At 30.8% G+C, this 22,210-nt stretch overlaps 1 protein-coding gene and 1 pseudogene across 2 annotated transcripts; both read left to right on the forward strand.

The window, feature by feature from the left end:
* The first annotated feature begins 214 nt into the window (after positions 1 to 214).
* Positions 215 to 1,369, forward strand: LOC114191374 (transcription factor WER-like). The gene is made up of 3 exons (XM_028080544.2): positions 215 to 392; positions 479 to 608; positions 707 to 1,369. The coding sequence occupies exons 1-3, from the start codon at positions 257 to 259 to the stop codon at positions 1,257 to 1,259; spliced, it is 819 nt and encodes a 272-aa protein (XP_027936345.1). The 5' UTR covers positions 215 to 256; the 3' UTR covers positions 1,260 to 1,369.
* Positions 1,370 to 6,495: 5,126 nt separating this feature from the next.
* Positions 6,496 to 10,673, forward strand: LOC114191373 (protein indeterminate-domain 4, chloroplastic-like; annotated as a pseudogene). Its single transcript, XR_014996818.1, has 5 exons — positions 6,496 to 6,705; positions 6,842 to 6,877; positions 7,037 to 7,203; positions 7,631 to 8,027; positions 9,378 to 10,673. The product of XR_014996818.1 is annotated as a protein indeterminate-domain 4, chloroplastic-like (transcript).
* Positions 10,674 to 22,210: the final 11,537 nt, after the last annotated feature.

Below are 22,210 nucleotides of genomic sequence, written 5' to 3' on the forward strand. Positions count from 1 at the left end.
ACTGTTCTCTTTAAGAAAAACAGCACTATCACTGCTAGTCCACTACTGGCCCCATTTGAATGGAAAAAATAAGGTAATAGAACTATTATAATCGTGATCCTGATTTAGTTGATTCATCTACCACACGGCACAGATATCTGAAATATATTTAAATAAATAAAAGAGAAGTGAGCGAGTATTTAAGGAGCATTTACAACACCTTTCAGAATCCAAGGATAAAGAGAAAGAGAGTGAGTGAGTGAGAGAAGTAGAGAAGATGGGAAAAAAGGCCAATTGTGAGAATCAATATGCTATGAACAGAGGTCCTTGGTCTGCTGAAGAAGACAAAATTCTTATGAACTACGTTCAAGTCCACGGAGAAGGTAAATGGAGAGAGCTTTCCAAAAGAGCAGGTATATAAATGCTGAACTTTTTTCGGCCATGTAAGTTTGAAAAGTATTCTACTTTCAAAACTTGATGGTTTCTTTATATGTAATAGGATTGAAAAGATGTGGCAAGAGTTGTAGACTTCGATGGCTGAATTATCTAAAACCAGATATTAAGAGAGGAAACATTTCTTCTGATGAAGAAGATCTCATTATCAGATTACACAAACTCTTAGGGAATAGGTACTTCTACTTATACTATACATGCCTTTGCTTCATTTGTTTTTGGTCACGTAGAGAATATATTAACTAATATTTTTTCATATTCTTATGGTGAATAGATGGTCTCTAATTGCGGGACGATTACCAGGGAGAACAGACAATGAAATTAAGAACTACTGGAATACTTATTTGAGAAAGAAGGTACAGCAGAAGCACAATATTCAAAACGATGTTGTTGGCCACGACACCAAAAATTCCTTGGGTGATGTTCTTGATCCTTCAAAATCCCCTCACCCGATGATGATTAAACCGAAATCGATGAGGTGTACCAAGGTTATGATGCCGGGCAATGATTCGGTGAACGCGATGAATTTCATCAGAACGACCTGGGACCATAACGCTTCTGCATCCATGCCACAAGATGAACATAACCACTGTTTTACCGGTGTTCTTCAAGACTTTGACATCAGTGATTTGTTAATGTCGTACGAGGATGATTGTCGTTTCAATGGCTATGCTTGTGTTGAAATACCCCAACATATTTTTGAAGATCAGACATGGAGGCTTGATGATTCCATGGTTGACGAAGCCTGGTACGAGAATTGGAAGCACGACACCTACTTTTCGCAAGAACAAGATATGGACATGGATATGGGCTTTTCTTCGTTTTAAAAGTGGACAAAATTTAGGTACATTACTTTAAGTGCTTTTGATATTGTTCTTTAATCAAAATTAGAATTTCATTTTAGTATCATCTGCAATAAAGGCTGAATTTAAATGTTGGTACTGATTAGAAATTCTAATTTTGAAGCATGAACAGTTCTAAAATCTCTTAAGTATTGTCACTGAATATTCTCCTTCAGGAAAAAAAAAAAAAAATCGAACCTGAATGAAATGGTCGAGGATAAATATAACAACGAAAGTTGATAGAGTTTTCGTGGTTACGTAACTTTTGGTACGACCAGTGTGATTTTTTTTGGAAGATGTATAAGTTGTGTGTTACAAGGGAGAATTATGCTTCCAGCACTACATTGCAATTTTGGGTTATTCTATGAAAGTTTTGAAACTACCAAGTGTTACTGTTGTGTAAAAAGAAGGAAAGAGTTTCTTTTGGTACTACTTTTTTTATCTACATTCATTTGTTAAATGTTTTTCATAATAAAGTATTATATTATAATAATATAAATAAGAATGTTATATTAAAATAATAATTTATGAAGTTTTAATCTGAATGTAAGAGAAAAGTTAAAGTGTCAATATCATGACCCTATAAAGAACCACCAAGGTGGTGTAATTCCTGAGTCTTTATACTGTAGCCTTGTAATAAATTTCACGCACTTCGATTCCTTTGTGTCAAACTTAAATTTGTTTTTAAAATTGCTTTTGTTAAAAAAAAATGAAAACAAATGGAAGATTTATGTTATAATGAGGATTATATGTTTTATCATGAAATCATTTTTAGAAGAGACATTTTAAACATAAATCATTTCGTTCTCATCATAATTTCAAAGATACTAGGTTTGTAAAAGTAAAAAATAAAGTAAAGTTTTAAAATTCTTACTCAACATGGGCCTATGTAGACGTGGGCCTAGCCCACCTTTCCTTCTGTAATGGGCTTGTTGCATGGTTAATCAAGACTTCTTCTTTCTGCACCTCAATATTTTCTTCTTGCATGTTCATAGACCAAACGAAATGACCTTTTTGGCTCTTCATCTTCTTTCTTCTCCACGCGCATCCCTGTTCTTCTTCCACTACCCAACCTGGGAAAAAGCATCAAAACCTTTCAATGTCATTCATTCCTCATTACTATATTGAAAATATGAGCATGGAGAATCTCTGCAGACTTCATGACTTCAGATTGCCCAATTTTCTAGTTTTCCAAAGCAATTGATGGAGAAAATCCATTTGCTCGCTCGCTCCTTTACAACAGAAACAATTTCCGTTTTGAACCTGGTAGCAATAGCCATGCCAAAGAATCCAAACACACAAAATAGAAACTTGAAATTGTAAACAAAACTCACCATCATCACATTCCACAGAGTAAACACTCAAACAAATTAGCAAAGTCAAAATAAGGACCCCATCTCCAGAACTTGAACTTTACACGATTCTAACGATGAAATCACTCACAACCACCGCCAAGCTCTTGTTCATACGCAAGAAACGAGGGAACAGGAAAAAAAAATAAAGGGTGTTGCGCCTAGTGAAACTGGGTGCTTTTTTATTAAATATATTCCGGATTGTAATTCTGAATGAATTTTTAATTTTACATTCCGATTGTATAATGTAAAATATATATATATTTTTTTATACTTTGAATTATATAATTGCAAAATAAAAAATATATTTTGAATTATACATTTTAGAATGTAAAAATTTATATTATAAATTATATAATTTGAAATGAAATTTGATCATACAATTTAGAATAAGATTTAGAGTAGGGATTGTACACTCAGAATGTAAATCTACGTTTTAAATTGAAGAATTCAAAAATTTTTAAATAAATATTTCTGCATTTTGAATTATAGAATTCGAAATATCTATGATGACATAATTTAGAACTATAATTTCAACAAATATTTAAATATGGGAGTGCACGAAGAAATTTCAGTTAATCAATTGCAATAAAAATTACTATTGACAACCCAAAAATTGTTAATAAGCCCCAACCATTTTAGATATTTTACCGAAAAATTATTTGAAGATCGAGACAACTTTGAACATAATAGACTTATTATGTGGTGAGTGCTTCGACAAAATCTTGTTGGCATACACTTTGCTTTGTGGGGAAGTTTTAGTAACAAAATCGGGTGGTCACAAGAAGTGGACAAAATTTTTGTTTATGTCACTGCTTAATTTTTATGGGCTTAGACAAGGGTAATATATATCTGAAGTTTTTCCTTTTTGCATGTTCATTATTACTAACGATAAAAAGACTAAAATACCCTTTGCACTATGTCATTGTTGTCACTTTTGTCATCATCACTGCTTTGTCATAACCGCTGCACCCTCGTTTTCATTTGTAGGGGAAAAAGATGAAGAAGAGAAATAACTCGTTTCGGATAAAAGTTAGTTCCAAAAGGTATCATATATGTTTTGAAAAGCTTGTTTTAGAAAGTTTATTCTGAAATGAATTTCATGTGTATGAGAAATTTGTTCCAAAAGCTCATTCTGAGAAGTATCATATATATTCCGGAAAGTTTATTATAAGGTTATTTTACGAAGAATAAAATTATTTTAAAAGTTACATGTGTGCAATTAAAAATTATGGAGGTGGAGGAAGAAAATGGCTATGATTGATTTAGTCCAATGCATGCGCAAGAGTTTAAAAAAATTAAGAGGTTAGGAAACTATTTTGATCGAGTTCAGATTCTCTATTAATTTTTTTGTGTTATTATCTGTTAAGCATTAAAAATACACTGTGTTAATATTTTAAATATCTTTTTAATATATTTTAAAATGTCAAAATTAGTGACAATCAATGTATTATGGAGACACAATAGAGAAACAAAAAAAAAAAAAACTCTACAAAGAATCCAAATTCATCTTGGCCAAAAACAAAACTAAAATTTGTCTACTTTTGAAGGGGGTATATCTGAAAATCCATTGATCCATGTGATCAAATTAAGGGATACAAATTAGTGTAATTGGCTAGATAGATTAGTTTTGCATAATGTTAAGAGGTGGACAAATTTATAACTTTGATATTATATTATAGAGTGAATTTTAAATTAATTTAATTTCACAAAATTATATGATAAAATAATATTTACTTATTTATGTATTATGAATTATGAATTTGTCTTATTTATGATTAATTTGATATTTGCAACCCATGGCGAAGACGAGTGTGATTATTGGTTGTTGTAGAATGTGAGAAGGGAGAATATATAGAGTGTTGAAATTGAATATCCTTTTCCAATTTGAAATGGAGAAGAAGGTGAAAGAATAGGTTTGAGTTGAAGCCAAAATCCTGTTGAGTTGAGAACTTGAAATGTAGGTAAAGCCAAAATCCCTGAAGAGTTATAATTGTTGATCTATTTTGTGTCTTAAAAAGAGGGTCCTTATCAAGGTACCCCCACATCGATCATGTGTCTCAATTTTAAGCTTCTATCCAAACCTAAGCCACACACAACATGGTCCACACTTCACCCTTCATCTTTCATTTTCATTCCAATGTCAATTCACCTATACCCATCATCATCATCTGTCATTTCTTCCCAATATAATAGATTACCAATACATATGTGTAGAGAATCTTACATCGAATACAAATTACAAAGTTAAGTTACTTAAGATTTAATTAATTTTCTTTTAAAACATAGAAAACACAATTTATATTTAAAAAATTTAAATTAAAAAACCTAAATTACTAGATAAATTAAAAGAAAAACTCACTTAATACAAAAACATACGAAAAAATGGAAGTATCCACTTGCATAGAAATTTACTAAAAAGAAATTGAAGTCGTCACGTACCTTCACTTGAAGAAAAATTGAAATCGTCTTACAAATGCCGACTTGAGACCATTAAAAATATAACACTAGTGGTGACGGTCATTTTAAAAATAAAATGGTCATTTAAATGACGATTTCTTCCAAATAAAGTTGACGACTTATTCACTTTCTTAATATTTTTCAAATATACGTACGATCTTTTTTCAAAACGCCAGGTTATAAGAAGGTGTCGTGATAATGGAAAGAAATAGATGTATATGTTATTATGGGCGCTTACTTTTTTCTAATTAACCAATATACATCATAAATAGTTATTTTTATTTGATATTTATATGTAAAAATAAAAAACTTAAATGTTATTTTCTATAAAGTATCTATTAATTTAATTTATATTTTGTGAAACTTTACAAAATTTAAAATGAATTTGTAGATTTTTTGTTGAAGCAACTTTATAAAGCAAAAAATATTGTGCTTTGACTTTTTGGCTTTCACTTCGGTGTTACATACAATTTTGCATTGGCTTTTGTGACATAGCATTAGTTTTTGACCGACAAACAGCGAGTTTCTTGTATTGATCTCCGGAACCAGATCTTATCAAGCCAAACTCCCTTTTTAACAGAGACTTGGTACAACCAAGGAAAAGAATGTTTCAAGCTTGCATTGTCAATGCAAACATCATTTCACAAATCCCTATTTATGACACATTCAGTAAACCAAGATGGTCACAAACCGATAACATTTTTCCAACCAAATATATATCTTCCTCACAAAAGGAACAACAAACTAATCATCACTAACAAAATATCTCTTCAACCAAAACAGTTCAAAATACCATTACCATTATTATAGAATCGGAGAGCAACACAAATATTGTCAGCATCTACAAGCAAGCGCCGTCTCTACTTAGTTAACACGTTTAGGTTTTTAAGAGTTCCAAGTCCTTTTTATCCCTGAACCACCACACGATTTGATTCGCATATTTTTTACCAACCAATAATCCAAGAACTTTCATGTCAATTGTACAATTGAAATACATCGATGTCTAGTTTCACAATTGAGATATATAATTTCGAGAGAAATGTTTGTTGAAAATTTCACAAAGTCAATTCAAAAATCTTACTTCATAATAGATTGAATTATAACAGGAAAAGTTATATAGTGGTGAAAGTACCGGAAGAGATTATAATAAGAATAGTTATATAATAATGCATAAACGAATGAGTTGTTGGCTAAAAAATGACGAAAGTTGTCTGGTTGTTGGTAAAAAGATAGGAAATAAGAGAAGGAGAGATAAGGTGAGGTTGAAGGCTAAGAGGGTCGGTGGCCCCAGACCATCATCTGCTAAGGACACAGTAGCCCGTGCAGGAGCAGTATAACAGTGACATAAATTACCTTCCTCACTTCGCTGGCAACTTTACCACCCTTAATTATTTCCCCTTACAAAATGCACAACCATGAGGAGAAGAGGGAAAACAAGAGACACATGGATCAAAACACTTGATTTATATATGCCTTTTGGAGGACAACCTAGCATGTTATTAACTATTATTTTTATTCTTCTGTCTAGATGACACCAAATGATTGAGAAATAACAAGAGGGAGTAGTATAGTAGCTAAATTTTATGATGATAAGAAAACAATAGCCAGAACATAACTAGGTATTCAGAGTGAATTGTTTTCTTCTCTTCGTCTCCTGTTTGCTTCTGTCTCCTAAGATACTTTCCTCTTGGTATCTTTTGTGATTTAATCTCTCAGTTTCTATTGTTTTTTTTTTCGTTTTTTTCTTTCTGACAGACAAAGAAAGCAGGGAAAATATCAAACATACTTCAGGTCTTTTTTTTTTTTCATTCTGTTGTAGTTTCTTTTTCCCTTTCTTTTTGTTTATTCTTTCCAAGGAACAAGGAAACATGCAATTGAGGTTTTTTTTTTTTTTTTCTTTCAGCAGCAGAAGGATATTCGGATATCTGATAGGTTTTACTTTTGGTTCAGATATTAGTTCCAGATTTGCAAAAAAGTTATGGCGGCAGCTTCCTCATCCACTCCATTCTTGGGAATCAGAGAAGAAAGCCCTCAGATTACAGCACAGCATCAACCTTCCACTGTGGCTCCAATCACAGTGCCTCAAAAGAAACGGAGGAATCAACCTGGAACACCAAGCAAGTAGCTTAGTTGAATTTCATTACTTAAACCACACACACACACATATATATACACATCCTTTGCAGTTTATTTCCCTTTTTTTTCATTTTCTAAATAACAAACACATCGAAACCCTAAATCATGAATATGAGTAAGGGCTATTGACTTCTTTAATTTACTGTGAAGACATTCAATTCACGGTTGGATTTGCTCTCCTCCACGAGTCTCAGAAGCATGAAAGTTCTAGTTTAAATTTTTTAATGATTTTTTTAAAATTTGTGTTTCTTTTATCACTACTGTTAAAGTGCCAACGTGGTTCTAAAACATGGGTCAAAAAAGAAATATTATTCTTCTGTTTGTTGTGCGTATTGAATTTGAGCAAGTGATTGAAGCAAAAGGGTTTTTTAATAATTTGTTGTTTGTCATTTTCATGGGGGGTAAAAGATCCAGACGCAGAGGTGATAGAACTATCTCCCAAGACCCTAATGGCAACAAACAGGTTTATATGTGAGGTGTGCAATAAAGGATTCCAAAGGGAGCAAAACCTACAGCTTCACAGAAGAGGACACAACCTTCCTTGGAAGCTAAAGCAGAAGAGTACAAAAGAGCAAAAAAGAAAGGTTTATCTTTGTCCCGAGCCCACCTGTGTCCATCATGATCCTTCAAGGGCTTTGGGAGACCTCACTGGGATCAAGAAGCACTACTCTCGCAAGCATGGTGAGAAGAAGTGGAAGTGTGAAAAGTGCTCAAAGAAATATGCTGTTCAATCTGATTGGAAAGCACATTCTAAGACTTGTGGCACTAGAGAGTACAGATGTGACTGTGGCACTCTCTTCTCTAGGTAACAACCCATTTTCATCTCACTTTCTCCTCCACTTTATACATTCTTCATCTAATGTGTGTATACCATACACACACCATCAAAAATTAGGGTTTCTCAGACATGTTAGCTAATTTTGAATTTTTCGCACTAGTAAAAGCTTTGAAGCTTGATGCATTTTTATCATAAGCATGTCTAAATGCAAACTAAATAATTTAGCTTATTTGATAATAATGAGAAAGTTACACCGTCAAGAAAAATTGTAAGGATATGTAGCTTGAGTAAAGGGTCCAAAGAGAAGTTAAATGTGAAGAAGAGGTTTCTCCATTGATTTCCCTGTTAGGTTGTGTCTGGGTGTTAGTGGAGGCATGGCAGAAGAGTGGTCGCACGTGAGTACCCTGTTGAAATGGGGTACCAAAATTGACATGCTTTGAGAAGAAAAAACAAGCAAGTTCAACTTTGTTCCTCGGGAACAGTGCCCTCACCCTTATTCCCATTCACGTGTAGTTAAACAACTTTGCAAAGGCAACAGGCACAGTGATACTGGGTTTGTTCTCACATGAGTTGGAGATGCTGCCTTTTGTTCTCTTTCGGCTTGGCTCGGTTCAAATATAAATACACTTATCTTCTTGCAATGGGTCCGAGCTGAATAATTGTCACCACTGCCACCCCATTATTTATTTATGCAATTGCTAAACATATTCTCCGCATTAATTCGCCACTTCTATCGGCAATTTTTGTATTGTACGACTGTTTTCAAACGAATTCTCATCGTAGAAAATAGACAAGCATTGAGGTTGTTTGCATTTATTGATCTGGCCCCATGTTCGGTCTTATGATAATTGACTTTCATCAAAACCTGAAAATAATTCTCTTTTATTGTTCAAGGAGAGAGACCTTAAAGTGGCACTTCGATTTGGATTTCTTTGGTATAATGCTCCCCTGGGCCCTCTGTTTCCATTGTAGTTTTCTTTTCAAAATTTGCAGTTCCAATAACAAGAAAATATATGATTCCTATTATGCTTTTACTTTATTTATTTTTATATTTGACTACCTTTGGATTTGGTTTGTTAAATAATGGATATATATCTTGAACTCCAGCAGTTCCAAAATTCTTTAGGTTGGACGGTGTTAGGTTACCCATATACGTTCTTAAAGTAAATATATGGTTTTCTGTTTAAGAATTTTATGTGTTGATGTGGTGGCATACTCGCTTTTTATTGAGCTGATTAGGAACATTTTGATTATTATATTCTATACTCACTCACAGGAACACACATATAACATATATAATTTGAATCCAACTCGACGTAATAAAGATGTAGTTAATTTACGTATAATTTGATTTGTTGCAGTATGTTTTTGATGCAGGCGTGACAGTTTCATCACTCATAGGGCGTTCTGCGATGCTCTAGCACAAGAGAGTGCAAGATTCCCCAGTAGCTTAAACCCTTTCGGGACTCATTTGTTTGGCACAAATCACACTAGTTTAACCCTATCCCAAGTGGGTACTCAACTTTCCCAAGTTCAAAATCAGAACCAAACAACCACTAACAACATCTTGCGCCTTGGAAGTGTTGGTGCAGCTGTGAAGTTTGAGCACTTGATTCCACCTCTAAACCAGTCTTCATTTGGACACTCACCACAATCAATGCCTTCTTCAGCTTTCTTCATGAATGACAGCACCAATCAAACATTGTTTGAAGAACACCAATCGCAGCAAGGACCAATATTCTCAAACAAACAACTCCATGGCCTAATGCAGCTCACTGATCTTCATGGCAACACCAACAACTCCGATTCTTCATCAGTTGCTGCTCCTGATTCCAATCTCTTCAACCTCAGCTTCTTCCCTAGTAGCAACAGCACTACCACCATTATCTCTGATCAATTCAACAACATAAGTGGCAGTGACCACGGAACAACACCACCACCACCACCACTCTATGTTAGTAACAACCCTGCAGTAAGTGACCATGTTGGTTCAGGTTTTTCCTCGCTCTTCGGTGATTCATTGGAAAACGTATCGTCCCCTCATATGTCTGCCACTGTGTTGCTTCAAAAAGCGTCTCAAATGGGTTCAACCACAACCACCAGCGCTTCTTCTTTACTTAGAGGAATGTGTAGTTCCAAAGCTGAAAATGGTCACCACCACCACAATAATCTTCAAGGGTTGATGAACTCTATTGCCAATGGAAACACGCCCTTGTTTAGGAACATGCAAGGGAACGAAAACAACCTTTGTGGGTTCCACAACGTGGACGAGTCCAACAATAAGTTGCCCCAGAATCTTAGTGTAAACTTTGGAGGTTCTGATAAGTTGACCTTAGACTTTTTGGGTGTTGGAGGAATGGTGAGAAATATGAATGGTGGATTTTCACAGAGAGAACAACTACAACAACAACAACGTGTCATGGGTACCGAGTTCTTTGGACCTTGACCTCAAGTCAGCACAGCCAAATCATCATTTTGGAAAGTCAACGTTGTAATAAGGAAAATATTAGGCAGAATGAAAAAAAAAAAAAAAACATTAAAGAAAATGCCTGTTATGTATGTATGGACTTATTTAAAACTGCTTTGAGATTATTTTGTTATCAAAAAGAAGTCTAATTGGTATATTAACTATGATTTCGATTCTATAAATTGTAACTCTTATGTTTTTCTTCAGTACTCTCTCTTTGACAGTGATAGACATCTGAATAAATTCACTGTTTCATTGAATTTCATGAAAAGTTGAATTTGAGACAGAAAAGAAAATACGGTAAAGCCAGCCAGGTTGTGCACAAAGCTCAACAGACGAGGATGCTGAGAATCTTCACGTATTCGATATATTCCAATGGAAACGACAAAGCCTGGTTTCCTTTCAATTTCATCATTGTTTTCTAGCTATAATTAACATATATAATTAATACCCACTAAAGCTACAGAAAACTTAAAATAAAGCAGTAGGAATTTGGGATCACATATACCTAATTAATTCCTTACTTTTCAAGAAAGTGTTATTATAAGACCAAGATACCAAGAGTAGTATAAACGTGCATGGCAGCACACAAATAAAAAATATAATCATGAATTTTTACACATAAAATATTATTTATCAGACGCCAAACTACTTTCTCTAATTGAAAATATTGATTTAACATTAATCAATCATTTAATTATAACATAAACTATAAATTAGAAAAATGGTTATTACTATATAGAACTTGATAAACGGCGTTCACATTTTTTATGTGCTTTTGTTGACATTCCTCTGCTTAAAGATGAGCCTTTTTAGCTTATCATTTTGAAATATTCCTGACCATGTTGACCACTTTTGAAACTCTCTCTGTGATGTGTTTGCATGTTAGCATGCACTGTAGGGCAATGCCGTGGTTGCTGAGAATTAGGGTTAGGTCTCACGTCATTGTTGATTTGGTGAAAGATTTTAATGGCGTTAAGTAAATGAATGAATGAATGTGTGGTGGGTGTGCATATACACAGTGCTGAGCATCCAACAGAGACAGTATAGTCTCTGCAAATGTTCGTTATCGTAATTATTAGTAAAGATATTGTGACACTTTTGTCGCACCTCATGTCATTTGCCTTCTCATATGGGAATCACTCGTCCGTGACTATCAAACCCACTCATCTCATTTCGTCTTTATATATATACTCTCTACCATTTTTCTTTTTTCGGATATTTCTTTCACACCAAACCAATTCCTTATTGTTCAACTCGTTGTTATCAGATCTAACTTTTCAAAATCTCATAAATATGTTTGGTATGTGTAATATGAGATTTTTCATAAGGATTTTGTTTTTTCGTACAAGCTCAGGTGTTAAATGTGTTCATTGGATGTTCAAAAGATTATTACTACTTCTGTTAACATTTTACATAATAAAAATATTGGTTTTGAATGAGAAGGAAAAAAGAACATGCAATCTATATTCATGTTATCATATGCAGTGAATCATACAAAGTAGATTGGAATAGTTTTCTCTGTCCCCATTGTGATTAACTCAATCATTCATGAACAAAAGACTCTGACTTGCATATCAAAGTTATCTATTTGCTTGTCCATTTGCACGTGAATTGATGTAAGCATGAATTTTTTCCCTTTTTCAAAAACAAAAAGTAACAGGGTATGCATTGGAGTTGCCCCAGGTATCACATTTTGACAGTGGGATTTTATAACATATATGCACCAATATACCTGTCAATATAATATTATATTAGTTATATATTGGAGAATTTTTTTTTGAGAAACGATCTAAATTAGAAATTATTTTGATCTTGTTAGCGACAGATATTTAACAAATATTTTAGAAGTGTTAAAATTTTATATATATAAAAAAATTTAAGAATGTCAAATATATAAAATATATTAAAATTAAAAAAAATTAAATTATATATTAATTTATATAAATATAAAAAATGGAATCTTATTTAATAATATATATAAAATATAAAAATATCGATCACAACATAATTTATGTAAATTTTAGCATATTTTTTATAATTTTCAATTAAGAATTATCTTATTTGTGTCTTGTGAAAATGAAGTCAGACTTATCTCTTTAAAGAAGTCAACCTACTTACAAAAAAAGACACTAAAGTTATAATTAATGCATTTTTTATCTAATCCAAGTTCACCACATTGAAGAGACATTTGCACTTGTCAAATTGATCCAAATGGATGAAAATAAAATATTTAATAAAAAAATATATTAATTATACATTCATTTGTATAAATATTAAAAAATTTGGAGAATCATGTCATAGAAAATATCCGTCTTGTTGATATTGTTAATATTGTGCCATAGATTACAAATTTTAAACTTAAAAAGTAAATTTTAATGTTTTCATTAAATATGCAAGCCGATTTTTTTGCAAAGATGTTTTATTTCTTCGGTTTTATATCTAAAAACACCTAAAAAAGGAGTTAAGATATATTGAGTTCTGCTGTGGTTAGATATGAATAAATCATAAGAAAGAAAATATCCAAGAGGTGTTTAATGAAAAATAACTCAATAAGAGTTTTCATATTAATTTATTAGAAACTTTCCAATATATAAATTACAAGCTCTTATTATATAAGGGGAATAATAAAATCTAATATACCATCATAATACATAATATTTGATAATAATAATGAAAAATAAAATATATGATATCTCTATTGATAGAATTAAAATCAGAAGATATATGATATATTTATCGAGAGTGCTTTAATCATGATAATAAAGGAAACATGACAAAAAATAAAAAACATGATAAGTCGTTATATTATAACAAATGGAAACTAAGAAGTTATATTTTTAAAATATTCATAATGTATTCTAAGAAAATACTGCTGAAAAGAAAAAAAAGAAATATACTTAATTATTTTGTTAGGAAAGAGGGAAAATAAAATGAATTTTGTTATAAAGGGATAAATCTAATATTTATTAAAAATATATAATATCATTATGTTTAAAATAATACAGTATTAAATAAAATATGTATACAAAATAAAAAATATTAAATAACACTTATAAGTATCATTATTGTATCCATCAAATTCTTTAAATGAAAATAAATATGTTTATTAATATTCATTATAACTTTTCTTTTATTTTGTCAGTCACTTTTAAATTTATATGATTTTTCTTCTTTAATAGTTAATGAGGATAAGAATGGACCTCATTGGATTCTGCATTATATCAGTGATGTTTTCTCAAAAAAAGTTGCAAGAAAGTTGTGCTCTTTTGGCATAAAATGTGTGGATTAAAAAAATTTGATTTAGTTGGATGATATGTCACGAGTTAAAATTTTTTTTATTTGAAAGTTATTGTATGATCGTTTATCTATTGATCTGAAGGTTAAAAAAATAGTGATTTTATGTTTTATATGTTATTTGTGTGGTAATAATGTTAAATATTTTTCTCTCATTTCTTCTATTGCTATACAGTTGTGGGCATGATCAAAGGAAACTTTTCAACATTTGCAATTTTCTTCTTTGAATTTTATTGTTCAGTTTATGAAGTTTCCTTGTAGTCTTTTGTTTAAAGAGATTAAAGTGACTTTCACTATTGAAATTATTTGGATGATTTGGAGGATAAGAACTCATAATAGATTTCAAGATCCAAATGTAATTCCTTTCGTATTTTTCAAATTATGGAGTTAGTACGTATGACTCAAAAGAAATCTAAAACATGTGAGTAATATTGACTCTTATTTTTTTGTGCTGAAATTTTTCAATATTCAAACTAGGAAATATACGGTGGTTTCATTTATGGAGTAATATAGCAAGTTCTATTTGTCAATCGATTTAAGGTGAATATTGATGGTGCAACTAGGAGTTGTCATGATTTGGCTTCATGTACCGGTACTTTTAGAGGAAGTTCGGTGAATATATGAATAGTTTTTTAGCTATTTTTATAAACTATTTTATTTATGCTGAATTTATGAGAGTCATTTATGCATTAGAGCATGTATGTTTTGAGTGAGGGCTTTTAAAGACTTTGGTTGGAGAGTGATTATTCTTTAGTGTGTCATGATTTATTTGATCAACGAGTAGTTCTTTAGAAGAGTCTTAGAGGGAGATGATATCAATGCTTGCATTTTTGTAAGCCTATGTAGCTCAAAGTTTCTCATATTTGTTCTGAAGGAAATCATTGTGTCAATAAATTAGCTAATTTAGCTTTGATTTATAGAGATCAATATAAGTAGTTTAATGTTTTACTTCAATGTTTGCTTATCTTTCATGAAGTACAATTTTTACCATGATTTTGAAGTGGTTCCCATGTTTTGTATTCCATTATTTTATTTTTTATTTTTTATAAATTTTCATATAATAACAAATTATTAATGAAATTTAGAGTGTATGTATAGTTTATTATAGTAATTTCTAACATAATTTTATTTCGAAGGTGTTTGATGATTTAAATAACTGATTTTCAATGTCAATTGATCCTTATCAAAAAGACTTTTCAATAAAAACTCAATATAAATTAGTAAATCATAACAATGATATGAAGAGAGGTGAGACAAGAAAATTGACTTAGCAACTGTTAATGGCAATGATAATGGCCTTGACAACGTAGGCACGACCTGTGAAAGTGGGGTGGTGCAAGCAATGCAAGAGATATGTGTGACATGCATGATAGAAAGTGAAGAATAATACTAAAGCACAAATTTAAAGAATGACATTTATACTAATAATTATCCTTTTAAGTACATACAACGATGGTTATTGATGCAATTATAGTTAAAAACACTAAACTATGAAAAATTCATTCGTAATCATGGTTAAAAATGTAAATTTATCGCAAAAGTCTTATGAAGTTTTTTTTTTTTACTCGCAATCCCTAATTAACCGTCGTTAAAGTCGTAAAAGTGTTAATGTGCACAAAGTAAGTGAATGGAAAAAAAATTTGTAAGACAGGAAAAAAATTATAAAAAACAGAAAGAATATTATTTTATCTCTACTTTTGGTTGTATTTAAAGTTGACAAAATAAGAGTTGGAAAAAAAAAAGGTCACCTAATAGATTCGTTTAAATAATTCGTAAAATTTGAATCTAACTAAAAAAATATTAATTTAAGTGAGTCAAATTTGACATGTACATTTCTTTAGTTTGTGTTCTAAATGAACTTATATCATACCAGTCCATTTTAAAATCAATAATTATATTTTTTTTAAATAAAAAAACATTACTTTATTACAACAAATACCTAGCGTAGAATTTGTATGTCAAATTAAAAATTGAAAGTAATTTATTTTTTATTTAAATTCTAAAAAGTAAGTAAATATATAATTTTTCTAATTTGTAATTATTTTTAAAAATTTTTGTTTTCAATTAAATTGGACCCAAATATCTTATTGGGGACTTGTAGGCTACGTTAGGTATTTTTTTAGCCCGTTTAGATATGGGTGATTTGAGTTTGCACTTTTGGTTTTTCTTAATCTGATAAACCCATTAGACTCATTTTTCCAACTTCAATTTGTAAGGGGTGAATCTCTTATTAAACCAATCCAATTACACCATTTAAAAGAATTGTATTTTATTCAACCAAAAAGTATTATTCTATTTTATTTTCAACTAATTTCTCTTTACTCAATTTATCTGTCCTTTATTTTCATCTTTCTATTTTTTTTTTCTCAAAATTAAACATAGCGTTAAAACGGGTAGAGCGATAAAAAGTTATCAAGATGTGAATTACTTACAAAAGTCTTGCATAAAAAAAAAAAAGTTTGTCAAAATGAAAGTTGTTTCTGTGTAACACAAGTAAAATCAAAGAGAGTGAATATTCAGAAAAACCATGCTCTAAATAATTCACCCTTTTCCTTATCAAGTTTAACCCTCTGTTTTTCATATTCTAATTTTACATTCACCTTGCACCTTTCTCCATCTCTTTCTTTTCTATAATCATTATCTATCACATCACTTAAGGTACAGAGACATCACTTTTATTTTAAAAAAAAGTCAGATAAAGATGTTTTGTGGCCATTTTTTTACCTATTGGGGAATGAATGTGTTTCTTGTGTTGTCACATTGCCTGAAATAATGTGAGGAAAAAAACAAGACTTTGGAAAAATATAATAAAAGGAGGATGTGGGCAAATACAAGCATGAACTTATTTGTAAGGGTACATGTTCACCTTATTTGTAGCAAACTCCATCCAAATGCAATTGATAATAACATACCTACAATTTTACAATATTACAAGCAATGCATTCGAATCCAATAACAAAACCTTAATTTTGAAAAAAAAAATATTATACTATGACTCTTATTTTTTTTAAATACAAATATTATTTTATAAATAGATTTTATAAAAATTTTAAGTTATATTTTAAGTTTATTTATTAAAATATATTAGATAAATTTAAAATTTATTATAACAAGATTTATTATTTATCGAAGTTATTTATTATCTTTTATTGAATCATACAAAATCTCTTTTAAAATATACATATCTCCGTAAAATAAAGTGTGTTAAAAATCTTATATTAATTATATATAAAATAAATTTATATTATATAAATATATATAAATCTTATATATAAATTAATTTAATAAAGTTAAATTAAACTTAAATTCTATTTTTTAATATATTATAAGTATCATTTTGAAGAAATTGTTTTAGAAATTCTATTATAGAAAACTTGTTTCAAAATGTATCTCGTATGTTTAAGAAATGTATTCCGAAAATAAAATTTAAGAAAGTTCTTTTTGAAAAGAATTTTTTTAACATGTTTTGAAATTCCAATTCCTGAAAACATGTTCTCGAAGGTTTATATGTGGTTCAAAAAATTCATTATGAAATGAATTTCATATTTTGTGGAAGTCACTTTATGAAACTTAAAAGGGTCATTTCATAAAAGGTACAGGGGTGCAGCTAGATATTATTGGGGTGCAGGAAAAAAAATGCCCAAACATACAGTTGGATGAGAACTTGCAAAGAGTAATTTTGGTAGTTTTCATCGTGTTATATAAATTTAAATTCTCTTAAAAATCACTTAATATTGAAATGGCTAAAGCAAGGGTTAAAAGACATTGACTATGTTAGAAAAATTTGATCGAGAATTATTTCATTTGTAATATCAACTTTTGTTAATTTATTTGTTTTTGAAAACGTCCTAATGGGTTTAGAGAAAATAATGCATGTAAATTATATTTGCTTTAAATTTTAAAAATTTGTTTTGTAAACAGTATAATTTAATAGAAGAATATATGATATAACTTGATGTGAAAATATAATAAGATAAAAATATGATAACAAATTAAATAATCATAAGACTTTTTTACCAATAATAAAGAATTGATCGAATAAAAGGAACAGTTTGGTCCTCCCGGCCCTTTTACAAACAAAAATAAAATTAAAAATTTAAATATATAGATTGTTTAACACATGTAAGGTAGAAATTGAATAAGTACGTTTTCTTTATAGTCTTACAAACAAATATCCATTCAATATCTTTTGACACTTTTTGTTCCTACTATCACATTTCAGTTGTGACAAAACAATATTTTACAAAACATGACATTTGGTTTGTCTTCTACATGCATTATAAGAGATGTCATGTATTGTTTAGACCATTTAGTATGACTTATAAGGTTATTTTTTCTATTTTTGTTTGTATTTGTATTTGCATATATTGATCACAAATAAAAATTCTTCCCTCTAGATCACCATATGACTATTGGATTCGACATAAACACTATTTAGAATATGTACTTGCATATATTTGTTTATTATACAAGTTCAAGCATTTAACCAAGCCAAATAAAATTTCTCCTCTACATCTACATTATTTGACCTAAAAATGAAATTGTTTCTCTGTTTCCATATATTTCAAAAAGGCTACCCAAACATTTTTTCAAATCATATTTTCTTCATTTTCCAAAAGTCGTAATCCAAACTGTTGGAAATGTTATATGGGTATGAAGTGTTGTACAATACTAATTTCAACTCATTTAATACATTTTGTAACATCCCAATTTTAGCAGCTTAAAACTAATAAAAATAGGGAGTTTCATTATAGTTCCAAAATAGATAATCTAGTGTACACAATATATTAATACAGTCTTACAAAAGGTATGACTATAAAAATATATCACTTATACACTTAAACTAAACTAATAAACTTTGTACTACTGACCACTGCTAAAGCTCCCACTGGAAACCTCCTCTTCAACACTAACACGATGGCTCTTCATCCTCCAGAAGTGCCTTTGACACTGCAACCACATCTACTCCCATCGAATAGGTGATCATCGCAAAAGGGAAAACATACAACACGAGACAGACACACAACAAGCAAGGGTAAGCTAATCTGATTAAAAGAATCATACAGTTCAATTATAAACAGAAATCATGCAATCTTTGTCATTTTCACTAGAATCACATAGACCACCACAACCACAATGCAGATATATTACTCTAGACTCGATATCCGGATTATGTAAGCGACATTGGATCTCTGGGTGGCTTGCACCTGTGACGGTTCCCAAACTCTGCAGAGTTGGACACAAGGAGTTATCACCCGACCGCTCACAGGGTAAGTCCCCTTCGCGTCTAAGACTTGATCAAGTCCAAAGACTAGGACCTCCTGCTACTCCTCACGACATAATCCATTCTGCTCTATATGAGCTTGAATGATTATTGGAGTTTCAGGATACCAACCCATACGGAGTCCTTATGTCCTTACATACGCTAAAACATTCCTCTTAGAATTTCCCTTGAAATCCTAATTCAACCACATCTTCTCATAATTTGTATTCATCCAATTTAATCATACGATACATCAATGGTAGCATTTGAACCATACAGGGCCTAAGTTGCACAAGGATACATAAAAACATACATTTCCACCAAAGAAAACAGAATTAGAGCACTACTACTACAGTAGCTCTCGCTCAGGCTAAAAAGTCTAGCCTAGGCGATAGGTCATCTCGCTCAGACGAGACACTAACAGTGGCAAAAAGAGAAAACTTGGGCGAACTCTCGCTCAGGCTAGGCTGGTTCGCCTAGGCGAGATCGTCTCTCGCTCAGGCGACCCCAGCTCGCCTAGGCGAGACTTCGCGCAGGAACAGAAGTGCGTCTCCTGGTGTTTTCGCTCAGGCGAGCGTCACTCGCCTAGGCGAAAATACCAGGTCACGAACCTGTTCCCACATGCAGCAAGCACAAAATTATTCACCAAATCATGCAATTCAAACACTAATTCATCTATCAAACACATAATTCAAGCTTATCTACGAATTTTCTATTCAAATTAAGAAGAGTTGTTAGCTTCCCTTACCTGTTATCATGTTTAGACAGCTTTATAAACGTCAACGCCTTAAAAACGTCAACACCTCTAACTCCACAGGATGCTCTATCTACATATAAAAACATCACAAGAACGATCAGGACATACCGTTATGATCATTGATCAACAGAGACTCATACTGATGATTAAAACGTCGCATGCAAGCGGAAGAGGGCTTGCATGCAACAGAAAACAGAAAAAGACTAAAAAAGATAGCGGAAACTCAACTTACGCGAATGGAGAAACTGATCGGTCCAATTTGAAGAGTTTGCCGAGAGGATCAATCCTACGGTCTCGGTTCTTCAATCAGATGACCAGAGAGACAGAACCTCTAGAGAGAAGTCAGAGGACTCTAGAAAAATGGTTTCTAAAGAGATGGTGTGTTTTAAAATAATGAAACTCGTTTATAACAATTCTATTTATACTAAAACCTTTTTAATATTAAAATAATCGAGTCTCACTATTTTTAAACCACTATCACTTTTAAAACGCCATTACCTAGGGTCTTACACATTTCACACTTTTCGTACTACTTTACACTCAAAGAATATATGAACTACTATTTCTTCACTTATTTTATGGAGTACAATGTTCTACTTTTTATATCTACTCCTCTACGATACAAATTATTCTTTGAAGCTATCATATTTTGCATCACTTTCTAAACAAATTATTGTATGGAAGTAGTTTTAGTTTTCATGACATGTCATATGTCTTTAAATCTTATCCTATAGTCACATTGTATAGTTCCTTGTAGCCAGACGTTACTATACTTTTGCTATTCATTTTCCCTTCACAGCCATTCCCATTGTATAGTATTTTCTAGATCTTGTTCCAATGCAAAATCTTGACTTCTCTCTCAATAAAACCATTGTCCTCTATGATAATCTCCACTCCCATATATATTAGTGTTGTAATCAAAATTTTTTATAAACATAGTTTAGAAATGATTAATTTTTTTTTCTACAAATAAAGGTTTATTTTAAGATGCACGGTCTTAATTTGACCCATCTTTGGGACACCACAATTCAAGTTTTCAAGAACTTGTGTCGGCACAGCACCACCAAATATAAGGACTATGACAATAATTTTATACAAACAATCACTTAGTTTGGCTTAATTAATCCAATCATCACTTCCAAAAACTTCTTTAGCTTTTCGTTTAAGGTGGGTAGGTCAGATCTAGAGTACAGTGCTCAGTAGATAATTAATTTTTATATTTAAATTTAAAAAATAGTAGATATAATTATTTTAATTTTATTATTTAAATTGTTCTAAATACAAGTATTTTCAACTAATGTTTGACTTGTTGATATAATTTGATACGTTGAAGCTTAAATGATTATTATCATTGAGTTAAAAAAAAAAAAGTTAACCATTTATTTTTTAAGTTTGAAAATGAAAATGTATTAATTCCATGAAAATATGATAATATTAAATGATAGTAAATAGTTTTAAGATACTTTTTACCTATTCGCTAATCTTCATTATATTCTTTATCTTCTTTATTCTTTTTAATAACATTTAGATTCTTTTCATAAATTATCGTAACTTTTGTAATACCTTCAACGTTGCTTAACGATTAATGTTGTATCGATCCTCTTATATTTGAAGGTTCTGAACTTGGTTGAGATGTGTCTGGTCATCTGAACTATGAAAATATTGATTTCATCTTGTACCTACACTAATTTTTTTTTTTTGATATTTAAAATTATACCTTTATATTCACTAAAAAAACTGGTATATTTTAAAGAAATGACTGATCTCAAATTCATAATTTATTTTTTATTTCGAAAAGAGTCAAACAAAAAAAAAATCAAAGGAAAGAAAGAGAATGCATTAGATTGGTGACCACCTACTCCAATATTTTTTGTGAAGAATATTGATAACGGGTGGTGATGATGAAAGGGTGCCCAATTTGTCTCACATGCAAATGACCAATTGCAGATTTGATTCTACAAATCATACTTATTTTAATGTCAAAACCGACATCCTTTGAGAAACTTGTTAAAATCAACCGACATGCTTTTTTGAGATGCCTTCCAAGACACCAATCTCTCTCTTATAAACTCATTTTCCACTTCAGATCCATCAGGATCTGCTATGCCACTTTCACTTATATTAATTAATCTCGTTTTCAAAGAGGGGAACAAATCTTCAGCATTTCCCAACTTTCTTTTACCCAAACCAATTTTAATTCTTCACACTATAATATGAAAGGGCTAAGTTAATTTTTTTCTTTAATAAACACATGTAGAAATACTAAAAACTAATTATAAGTTCAATTAAGTTTATCATTAATGGATTTCAAATAAAATTAACAGAACTAAAATTATTATACAAAAATTGTAATTATTTTTATTATACTAAAAATGAAATATGTTAATATTTATTATATTAAATGAACTATTTATACCAAATATATA

This window comes from Vigna unguiculata, chromosome 7 (assembly GCF_037176805.1).
Source record: "Vigna unguiculata cultivar grain cowpea cultivar isolate G323 ecotype 2 chromosome 7, ASM3717680v1, whole genome shotgun sequence".
Taxonomy (NCBI): Eukaryota; Viridiplantae; Streptophyta; class Magnoliopsida; order Fabales; family Fabaceae; genus Vigna; species Vigna unguiculata.